This window comes from Sceloporus undulatus, chromosome 6 (assembly GCF_019175285.1).
Source record: "Sceloporus undulatus isolate JIND9_A2432 ecotype Alabama chromosome 6, SceUnd_v1.1, whole genome shotgun sequence".
Lineage (NCBI taxonomy): Eukaryota > Metazoa > Chordata > Lepidosauria > Squamata > Phrynosomatidae > Sceloporus > Sceloporus undulatus.
In genome coordinates this window covers 14,830,062-14,842,199 of record NC_056527.1, presented here as the reverse complement: position 1 = coordinate 14,842,199, position 12,138 = coordinate 14,830,062, and the positions used below count along the sequence as shown (strand labels likewise).

General features: G+C 41.7%; 1 protein-coding gene across 2 annotated transcripts in view; it reads left to right on the top strand.

The window, feature by feature from the left end:
- The window catches only part of ADARB2 (adenosine deaminase RNA specific B2 (inactive)), a 453,219-nt gene that overhangs the window by 293,856 nt on the left and 147,225 nt on the right, over positions 1-12,138 (top strand). For both annotated transcript variants that reach the window (XM_042477284.1, XM_042477283.1), the window contains one exon: positions 2,369-3,276. In XM_042477284.1, coding sequence (XP_042333218.1) covers positions 2,369-3,276 — 908 coding nt within the window. The remainder of the gene's footprint in view (positions 1-2,368; positions 3,277-12,138) is intronic.

The following is a 12,138-nucleotide window of genomic DNA, read 5'->3' as shown; positions in this document are numbered from 1 at the left end:
GTCATAGTCCAGCACTCAAACCACTACCCCATGTTGGCTCTTCTATATATAAACTGAGGCAAGGCCAGGGAGAAACTTACAGATCTTACAGGGAATTGTTTACTTTGGATTATCAGAGTTGATTACTCTGTGTTTTGATGAAGGAATGCAGAGACCCAAAGATGAATTTTCTATGTTCACAAAAGCATGCAAGTAGAGTTATGAAAGAGGGTGGGAATAGAGATTGGAAAAGGCAATATGAATTATAAATACAAATAACCCCCTGTGTTTTCTTATTCAGTGGTGCAGAATCAATACAAATTCTTTTCAAATCTGAATAGAGTATGAAACAAGAGCTATCTTTCTCTTCATGCTTCCCAATTTCAATATCATTATGTATGATAATTGGGTCTGTAAAAACCTATTAGATGAAGAGAGGGCAGAGGTGTGAATTTCAGGACCTGCCCCATTTTCTGTCTGGGAACAATACAGGTTGTGTTTCCTTTCTGAGTGTTTTTCCCCCCTTTTAACTTCATATAAAATGGATAGGTTATCAGTACTGCAAAGCTGTGAAATGTGCAACAAGGTTTTTCAAGAGTGTAGGTGTTGCTGTTTTAAAAAACAACATTTCCTGTAATTATGATTAACAAGGTCATGAACAGGAGATTCAAACTTAGTAAGTTCAGCATCAGTGTGCTGAGATGGACAGTATTGTCACAATTTTAAATGACTGTTGTGTCAAATGTTTACAGTGTATGTATGAACATAAAAAGGGTCCTTATATGGGAACCAAGATCAACCTAGGTTGTGTCTGCATGGAGGAAAAGAAATGAATCTGCCCCATTCCCACACTGACCTGTTTAGATGACCTACAGGGCCAAAACAGATGCTCCATGTCCTAATCCATGCTCCAGGATGTAAAAAGAGTCCCTGATTGCCCTGAATCAGGCCAAAAACTCTGGAGAATAATAATAATAATAATTTGTTTTATTTATATACCGCTATTCCAAAGATCATAGCAGTGAACAGCAAGTAAGCTAATTAGCAAATAAGCTAATTTGCCCCCAACAGTCTGGGTACTCATTTTAGCGACCTCGGAAGGATGCAAGCCTGAGTCGAGCTTGGGCCCTTTTGCTGGTCTTGAACTCTCAACCTTGTGGTTTCGAGTGAATGGCTGCAGTACAGGCATTTACCCACTGCGCCACCAGAATCCCCTGATCATGCAACTATGTGCCAGTGCAGGGACAGGGGAAGAAGTATTCATGGGTGGACAGAAGAAGTCAGAAGTAGGCACCCATGGCTGGGCAACCTGCTGAGCTCTTCCTGCCCAGAAATTCTAACTCCCACCACAGACTGTCACTTTGTTCATGCAGTTCTTCCAGTGCTTGCTGCATTTTAATGGGACCAAGACCAGAATGGGAGGAGGAAGTGTGTGGACAGTGGGCATCGGCCCATGGTGGGTTACAGTTGTGTGGACAGCTTGTCCTCCTGGCAGATCTGGAAGCCTTGATGGCAAGCTAGGTTTTTCTGTCAGTCTTGCCTAATGACCAATTAGATCCCTCTGGTGAATTGACCAGCAGGTCCTCTCACACCACTGTTGCCAATTTCCAAGGAATTCCCTGGAATCCAGGGAATTTAATTAATTTCTTCATGGGGATTTTGACTGAATAATAATAATAAATATTGGGTAATTCCAGGGATTTTGGATTTTGGTAAAACATTCTGGGGAATATCTTTGAGGCTTGTTGGCAACACTGTCTCACACTCTTTATCCTCAGCAGGTGCATGCCTATGCTGCCATTTTTCATGGAGGTAATGTATAGCCATCATGACAAGTGATTCCTTAAATTTTTCAAATCACCTTTTACGGCCATCTGGGTCAGGATATCTGATGTAGAGTACCAGCAATTATTTCCATGCAGTGTGCAAGGGACCAGCACCATATTTGTGCCCATTGGCTACAATTGTTTTGTTCTTCCCTGGAAATTCTCCCTAGCCTGGGGACCAATGCTTTGAATAACACTTGTCTAGGATACTGACCATCATGGGCATCTTGTTGTAGCAGATTTCACTTCCTTTAGTCTATCCTACCATTAAACTACAGTGGATAACTTTCAAGTATCATGAGAGGGGACATCATCTCTTTACCATTTTTTCCACACTGAGTAGAAAAGTTGTAACTATTTGTGTGCAATTTTGCCAATTTGATTTTTTTTTTAAAAAAAGTGAAGAATATTCATAATCAAAATTAAAATCATCATCAAAGCCCAAGTGAAGTTTTCCACCACATAAAAGGTTGATGAAGCTTGTTTTTCTTTATCCTGAATTTAGATTTCTCTATGCATCAATAATATTGGTGAACTTTCATTTGTCATTTCTTTTCAAACAGGTACCAGCAGTGCAGAAGTGAAGGAGAACCGGAACATTGGCAACTTGGAAGATCATCCAATTACTTCTAATGAAAGGTCATGGGTAGGAGCTTCCAGGATCAAAAGGAAAAGGCCTCTAGAAGAAGGCAACAGTGGGCATTTCTGCAAACTCCAGCTCTTCTGGAAGAAAGTCTCATGGTCAGTAACACCAAAGAATGCTCTGGTCCAGCTACATGAACTTAAACCAGGCTTACAATACAAAATGGTTTCCCAAACAGGCCCTGTCCATGCTCCAGTATTTGCAGTTGCTGTGGAAGTAAATGGACTTACGTTTGAAGGCACTGGACCAACAAAAAAGAAGGCCAAAATGAGAGCGGCAGAATTAGCCCTCAAGTCTTTTGTCCAGTTCCCCAATGCATGCCAAGCTCACTTTGCCATGGGAAATTGTTTCAACCCTTCCACAGACTTTACATCAGACCAAGCAGACTTTCCAGACACTCTGTTCAAAGAGTTTGAACCCTCTACGCACAATAAAGACTTCTCAGTCTATAACCCAGTTAATAATGAACTACTTTCTACAGCTTACCGACACGGAAGGCTATTCTGCCATACGTTAGACTTAATGGGCCATGCTAAACAAAACAAGCACAAGATGGTGTCCACTGCTGAGAGTGAAAAGAACCCAGTGGTGTTACTCAATGAATTGCGTTCAGGACTGAGGTACGTCTGCCTTTCGGAGACTGTGGAGAAGCAGCATATCAAGAGTTTTGTGATGGCTGTGAGAGTGGATGGGAGAACATTTGAAGGCTCGGGACGTAGCAAGAAGCTGGCTAAAGGTCAAGCAGCACAGGCTGCACTGCAGGCCCTCTTTAACATTCGGCTGCCCAGTCACATTCCCAGCAGGAGTAAATGTAATCATTTGCCACAGGTGAGAGCTCTAAGGTAGCCACCACCGAGCTGAAGGAATTCTTTAAGATTAATGTGATTTGTTGTGTTCCAGCTGTAAATTGTGTCTTGATCAGAACACTCTCCTCACTGTATAATGTACTATATTGCAGAAAAACCCATTTCCTCACAGAAGCCACACACAAAGACCTTTACAGGTACTATACTTTGCTTATTACATCACTAAGAACCATTATATGAGCTATTTTCTAAAGAGGTATCGGAGAATAAGCATCTGAAGAAATGTTAATATGTCATCTGCACATTATAACACTACCAGATGTAGGGAAGGCAAAGATGTCTTTTTAAGTCAGGAAATGTTTGCTTTTAAAGGAGAAACCATAAGTAAACAATTATATGGCATCTTTATTTCTTTTTTTACCAAGTTACATTTAGATAAATAGGACATTATTCTTTAAAATAACCCATGGTTCATAGTATGTCTTCCCACCCTCCATCTTATCCATGGACAATTCTGCTTCTGACAAAGCTTAAAGATCTTTGTGTGTGGTTATCAAATATAAAACTGAGAGAAGGGGAAATACTGTTTGGTATCTTATGAATTGCTGAGTTCATTTAGACAAAGTGTGGGATCATGCAGCCCTGCAGAAATGGTTGAATTGCTGCTCCCAGCAGCCTAGCCCACATAGCCAATGGTGAGGAATGCTGGGAGTTGCATTTCTAAAAGAGCTGGAGGGCTGCACAATTCCCATCCCTAAACATATAAGAAGAAAAAATAGATGTTTTTGTTTTTGGTTCCTGGATCATGAAGAACTCTAAGCCAAATTCTAAGCCAAATAGAATACAACATTTGAGAAATGTTCTTCGTTTCAGAGAATATGATGTTTTGCAAATAATGATTCAAAATAAGTAATGATTCAAATGATGTGTGTCTTTACATTGACTAGTCCTGGATTTTATTGGTGGCATTTTCAACTCAGTGTAATCCATAAAGTCTTCTTGATGTGGGTTAAGGTCCAGATGTCCTTTTGCCATGACTCATAGGCAACTGTGTTAATTATCCAGCACAGTATCTTCCCTTAGCTTTTCAACTTTCCCAATTTATCCACGTATATGAGCTTTTTACCTGAGGTTGTTCTCTGTTTTCAGACTCTTGCTGATTGCTGTTGGTTCTCATTGTTTACTCCTACATATTTGGGGAAAGAGATGTAGGATTCGTACCTCCATTAAAAATGTTTCAAATGACCATATGTTGTTACACAGTTTTGATAAGAATTTATATGGTGGTCATTTCTGGCATCTTCAGGCAGCTCATCTTAGCCTAGTGTGGTGTTAAGGGGTATTTCTTTTCCTTATTCTTTCTTTCTTTTCCTTTTTTCTTTCTTTTTTACCTAGTACTCAGGTTGTTCAAGCATTGGCCTGGCTTAAAGTTCAGTCATCTTTATAGGAAGATAGTCTTCCTTTTAAATATGCTATACAAATCATGGAATTACATATTTGTGTATTGCCTGCGTACCTGCTTATAAGTTATGTTTCATATTGTTCTATCCTGCTTCTTACTATAGAGATCAAAGTTCATGGATTAAATGTGTGGAGCTGAATAGGGAAGTGAAACATTTCCTACACACCAACTTTTGAACCAAGTTTAGAAAGAGCAAGGATGGACTAATCAGTCATTTTTCCTACCCCACATTTGAAAATCTCATTTTTTTTAAAGAAACATGGATATATTCATTTTTTATGGTTCTTATTGAAAGAAAACAAGTATTGTCAAATATCTGAACTGGCCAAATTCAATTGGTATAGCTGTTCCCAATATAAAGAGGGTTGGGTTTTATCTGCTTCTTTGTGGGCGTTTCAAATGCTCAGCCTATCACAAAAACGCAGGTGAGAATCCAGATTCAGTGTCATAAAGTAGTTTAAATGCACAGGGGACTTTTTCACATGGGGAAAATTGGAAGGTTATATTGGTCACAATGCAGGGTCATCCAGACCATTAGGGACAATTTCACAGTTGCTTTTCAGACGACACTGTGTGCAAACTAGCCAGACTCCAGAGAGAAAGTGAGGCAAATCAAGAAATAAGCATTTTTGCAAAACTACAGTACTGTATTTGCATTTCCATTTCATTTGGAAATTTGCTCTCTTCACATAATAGCAGCCATCTAAAAACCAAGTCTCCAATCCTCCCTGTTCTCACATTTCCCAGTGTTCCTTGCTGTGCCAAGGAGAGGGAGAAAGGCTTGTTCTTAAACACACACACAACACATACCCCTCTTTCCCTCATGCAGCTGCTCTCCTCTTCCTGCAGCAGGGAACAGCTGGTGAGAGAAGGCAGAGGAGGAGGATGTTTTGAAATTCCTCCTGTACAGGAAGGGGAAATGGAAGACATGTCCTGGAAAAGAAGGGCATTGGGAGTTTCAGCCCTCGCTAGAATCAGGCAGGTTTATGGAGCAGTTACCTCCTCTTTCTTTCTACTGTGTGTGTGTGTGTTTGTGTGGTTTTACAAGAGTTTGCAAAGGGAAACCTCAGCCTGCCTTCCTCTGAAACAGCTTCTGGGGCAAAGAGGGTTTTCATCCCCAGTTTCCCTTCCCTCTCTGGAGCATATGTGTGTATGCACTTGTGAAAATGACAGTTTGGAGTATGCGCAAAAAAGTTATTTCCAAGCTAGCAATGATGATTTGTCCTCATCCATCTGAAACCCAAATTTGCTGTCGACCCGCTTTCTTCCCTAGGTAATGTGCTTTTAACCCCTTGTTGTGCTCTTTGTGTGATAAGCATTAGCAAACTGGCTTGCTTTTCTGGGATGCCAACACTTTAACCATATTCAGGATAGAAGCACATAGGTCACTGTGTGATAAAGTCCAGGGATTCAAACACAGATTTTAAGAGCCAAGCACTCAAGAACCCTCCTCCTGAGTAAGCAGTTTTGCTTTCTTTTAAATTCATATATTTTTAAATCTCAAGTTCCTTCCATTGAGTTCATGAAGAAATCTTTACCAAAAGTTTTTTTTAATGGGACAGGTAACAATAACATAGAGGATTAGGGCACTTAATACAGACACATTATGTTTTACCTTTTCAACATGGGGAAAGTACTTTCAGCAGTCTTCCATGCACATGCTTTGAAATGCAGCAAGGGCACTTCCACATGGATGGAACCTTGGGAATCAGATATACTAATTCAGGTGAAGAAAAATATTTATTGGATACAAAAAATGCACAGATACTCAAAAAAGGAGCAGATTGGGCTGGGGAATATTGTTTACAATTGCTAGTACAGGGTAGCACAAATAACTCCATCCCATCTCATTTTATTCTCATAACAACAGATGTGGCAGAAACATAGTGATTGGTTACCTGAGGTTGCCCAATACAGTATGTTTGACACTGAGTATAAATTAGCATTTGTTTTTCTGTAATGTGACTCTTCCTCTGTCTGTTTTATTTCAAGGAAGAGCAATTTGCAGGTCCTTTGTGGGTGTTCTTTACTACAAGATTACCACCTACCTTCCTATTAAAAACTCAACTGAGTTTTAGGTAGAAAGAAGCCCCACAATTGCAACACTTAGGAAATTAGTTTATAAAAGGAATTAGTTATACAACCTAATGGTGGAAAACCCCATAAATTGTTGCTATTAATGTCGCCAAAAGTACTGTAACTCATTTCCTTACAATATTTTAGTTGCTTCGGGGTGTAAGGGCATCCATCTAAAAAAAATAAGAAGAAAATGAACTAGATATATGGGAAATCCCTTCAAAACACTTGATAGTGCATTTTAGCCTCCACAAAGGAACTAGAAAAAGCAACAAGTAAATTATGATTACATGGGAAAGTAACCCCCATGACAGCTGATGGGTCCTCTGTTGATGGACAGTAAATCTGCTCTAGCATTTTATAAAGGAGCTATCTACAAAACGAGATGGAAGCTGCTTGCCATCACTGGTAGAACGCTACTAGTCTTTACACTGTTTGCAAAATAACTATTTGTTATTATTGCTTCACTAACCCCAACAGCAATTGTTTGTAATGTATTACTTCTACTTTCTCACTTATACTGACCTGAGGAAGTGGCAGATAGTTTTTGTAGGTCGTGCCTTGTTTATGGGCAGCCAGATCCAGTCTGCCATTCCCAGTAGCTCATCTTAGAAGCTTGCAGTATGGGCAAAAGTCTAGGCAGTCAGAAAGATGAAATCCTAGAGCTGAAGTTAATTAATTCCAGAGGTCCAATTTGTAAAGGTTTATTTAGATTCCAAAGAAGAGAGTAAAAGGGGGAGTAAAATTGGAGATTCTCTAATTAGTCCTTCCACTTGATATATCCTAAAAGCAGTTTCAGTAAGTTACATATGGAAACAATTTTTTTCCAGGTAATCTCAGGCAATTTCCTAGGATGAGTGCAAGGAAGAGATGGAAGCCGTGAAGGAAACAAACTTTTTTTAATATCTGGAGACTCAAGAGAAGGGCTAGGAGAAGGATTAGCTGGGAGAGAGAGCCAATTATCTGCAGAATAAACTTTGTTTAGGACACCTGAGAGACATCATGTAGATAAGGTAACCAGCCATTAGAACTTGGCAATAATTGAGCAAGACATGGAAGATTATCGCACTGCGTTCTGAGAACGTTCTCATCACATGATGAGAATGGAACGCATTTGAGAATACCGCACGTATGTGTTCCAATCGGGTTCTCAGAACGCTTAAATGTGTTCCAAATGTGTTCCAGGAGGGAACGGATTTGAATGTGTTCTGAATGTGTTCCCAGAGAGCTGAAACGTGATGAAAACGTTCCAAGAGAAGTGTGTGCGGTATTCTTATCCGTTCTCAAATCCGTTCCCTCATTCCTCCGTCTCCTGATTGGCTGAAAGAATGACAGGCAGGGAGGGAGGCAGGCAGGCGAGCGAGCGACTGCAGTGAGGGAAGATGTGTGTGTGTGAGGGGGGAAAGAAGGAGGGAGGGAAGGGAGGAAAAAGGGAGGAAAGGTGGGACAAGGAAGAGAAGAGGAAAGCAGGGAAAGAGAGAGAAAGAGAGAGGGAAAGAGGAGACCAGAGCAGAGAGCAAGAGGGAGAGGGTCTGGCTGCTTCTGGGGGGGGTCCTCTGGTGTCATGTCCAGCGGGGCTCCTGTGCTGGCAGCCTGCAGGAGGCAGGGATGGCAGGGATGCCCAGGACCTTCTCCTCCTTCCCTCCAGGAGGGAACCCACAAAAGCTCCTCTGTTTGGAGCACCACAGAAAAGCAAGCAAACAACTCCCAGAATTCCATAGCAAAGAGCCAGACAAGAGTTAAAGCGGGGAGGGAAGCTCACAACCTGAAGGCACACATTACATGCACACACACAGGAGCAAAAGGGTGTCAAGGTGCCAAAAAGGGGAAATGGGATGACAGTAGAGGACTCTTCTTTTCTAACCGGTTTAAAGATCTGCAATGGCTGCCGGGGCTCTGCCCTTGGTCCAGTCCCCTCCCTTTCCCTCCGCTTGAAGAGACCTCCGTGGAGCTCCCTTAAAGCCCAGGCTGCCAAGGAGGGGACTCTGCCCTTGGCCCATCAAGTTACATAGGTTTTATCCTATTTTCTTCAAACATATGCCAGCATATGAAGCCCCAACGTTTTATAGGGGCTTGCCTTCCTTCCCTCCCAAGAGAATCCTCGGACTCCCTTCGGAGGGAAGACAAGCTGGGGGGGGGGGGGCGCTTGCCTTCCTTCCCTCCCAAGGGAATCTTCGGAGGGAAGACTTCTCAGTGAGGCTGAGAAGCACTCTCCCGGCCAGAGTCCCTAGGTTTACTGAAATCCCCCACCTCCCTTCCCCATAGAAATCAATCCAAAAACTGAGTTTAAAAGGAGCAGAGGAGAGCCTTTTGGGTCTGCATCTGGGAGAGATTTTAAACTCCGTTTTTGGATTCTTTCCTATGGGGAAAGAGGGGAGAGAGAGAGATGGCAGGACATCCCCATAGCCAAGCATCCTCTGCTCCCCCCAGATGAAGACCCATAGGGCTCAGTGCTCTTTAAGCTCCGTTTTTGGATTGATTCCTATGGGGAAGGGAGGTGAGGGATTTCAGTAAGCCGAGGGACTCAGGAGAGGCGAGCTCCATGGCCCAAGCCTCTCTTTTCCCTCTTTCCTGGGGGCGGCGCCTCTCCCGAGCCGTCCAACCACTGAGTGGCGACGTCATCAGAACACAGCCCACAAAACGTAATACAGCAAACCGTTCTGAGAACGGTTTCAAGAAAAAGGAATCGCAGTGCGGTAAACTGCCGTTCTGATCCCGTTCTGATCACGTTTTGATTTCTAATGCGGTAATATCCGTTCCAGGAACGTTCTCATCACGTGATGATATGGAACGTTCTCAGAACGCAGTGCGATAATCTTCTAGAACTCAAACCAATGGGCTGAAATTATACGAAACAAGATTGCACGGAAACATTAGGAAGAACTCCTTTAAGAATTGCATGACAGTGGAATAGATGGTTTCAGAAGATGGTGGGCTCTCCTTCTCCTGAAGTCTTTAAACGGAGGTCTCCTTCAGGAATGTTGTAATTGTGTATTCCCTCATGTGGTTGAACTAGATCTGTGTTTGCATTGTTGTCACCCTTACAGCTGTAAGATTCTGTGATTCTCAGTGGGCCTAAAGATATGAATTGGAATAATCTGCTCTTTTTTTCTTATTCATATCTTGTGGGGAGAGGTGATTCTGGTGCCCTCTCTCCTAGTTAATGGTGTGCTGAGTATATATAGGTTCTCTCAAAAGAACAGAAAACAGGAGTTTGGTTACACTTGGTCTAAGTTCACCAATTTAATTATATACAACGAACTGGATTATCGATTTCACTAAGTGAATTACAGAGCAAGCTGAGTGTGCCTACATTACAATGGGAATTGAACTATTACTATGCACAGATACGTTTCATATGAAAAAGACACCCATACTTTCAGCAACATACAACATCGTGATAAGAAGGGACAATAGTCATTCACTACAAAAACTCTTGCTATGTTGGTGGAACTGTTCTGTGTCTCATTGCTCTAGACTCTTTCTCTCTTACAATACTACCACAATGGAGATTAAATTCTGGCTGACTTTTCATCCAACCACAGCAGAGCGCCAGGAGTAAATCACCCTGTGCTGGTAGTACAGGTCACATGACATGCAGCTGTATGACTGTTGCTGTTGTTCTTATATCCTTACGTCCAACTTATGGTGACTTTCTTATAGGGTTTTCTAGGCAAGATTTAGTCAGAGGAAGCTTCCCACTGCCTGCCTTTAAGGCTGAGAGAACTTGTCCAAAGTCACCCAGTGGATTCCGTAACACTCAAACTACTACATCATGATTTTAATACTTAGCACAAACAGTGAACTAACTGACAGAACACGCATGTTCAGAGAGAGTGAGTGAGCTGATAAACAATCATTTTGAGAACTTTTACAGGTAATATGTACCCAAAATTCAAGACACTAACACCAGCCAGAAAACTCAATTCTACTATTGCAACTGAGACTGGAAGTACAAGACAAATACCCAGGTAAACAACTGAGAAGAAACAAAACTATGAAAAGGAACTCCTGAACATCTTCCATCAGCCCCCCCCCCTCTTGATTTAACCAAAATGGGTGTGCAGGGGATTTAAAATCACACAGATGCAGAATCTCCTCATCCCTGCAAATGAGGAAAACACTACTGGCTTAACAGTCTGTCCTCATTAAGTAGATTGCAGTAGCAGTCTTCCCCACATAAAGGGCAGATCATGAGTCTGTTCAGGAGCTTCCAAATGAAAGGTATGACCTAACAATTTGTTACAAGAAACAAAACACTGTTGGACAAGTGCACATGATCCACTGTTCCTTGTAGGATTGCAACCAGAACCAGAGTGGAACAACAAAGGCTAAACAGGAACCAGTGTCCACTGGATAGGTGGGTGTTGTAAAGATAATAAGATTATTTTCCATAAGTAGTAGAGCTGCAAACATAGATGGCATGAGGAATGTGAGTAAGAGAGCTCAGAGTAGGGCTTTCACAGTCACTCATTCATCTATCTATCTATCTATCTATTTATGTCCCACTTCCAAATGAAACTCAAGACAACTATAAATTAAAAGAGAGCATGTAAAGCCAGAGTACAAAAGTTTAAAAATCATTAAACTGGACTTTCAATTAAAACATTAAAATTAAAACAATACTTTATATACACATTACATACTTTTAAAAATGGTATCCTCAATTATACATCTCTCGGCCCCGATCAAAGAAGGCTGGAGGCCTATTTTAACAAGGAGGCCTCTGCCTGCAAGCAAAAAGACAGCAAAGGGAGCCAGAATGAACCTCCCTTGGGAAGGAGTTCCAAAGCCTAGGAGCAGCCACTCACCAGCCAAGCTGGTGGGTTGTTGGATGGAGATTCATAATCTGTTGCAGCTTCCACTCATCACTGTGTCATCTGCCATAGGCAACCAGGCAGTTATGCAGAGGAAAAGATGCTCCTCATCATCAGTTCCATGCATATCACAAGCAAGGCCTACAACACCAATGACTGGGAAACCAGCTGCTCTTCTGTGAGGTTACCATCCTAGTTTGGCCATTCAGAACTACATACCAGCACTGTAACTAATGAAACATAACAGGCACCACTGTAAAACAATAACAACACCATGACCAAAGAATGAGGAAGTTATACCTGTTGTTTTTCTGTCTGTCAGATGGCTTTCTCTGGCGTAGGGATTGCAGGAACAGATCGCTGGTAATACTACTCCTCTGTGATATTATTGCAACATATTTCATGATCAGAACTGGTCAATAAAAGTGTTACTGTTTAATCTGTGTGTTTTTTTCTAGCTGTTGGCGGGCAGATAGTCTGCCTTAGGGATGAAGAAGAACCCATGCTTTCCTCAATAGAACCATTAGTC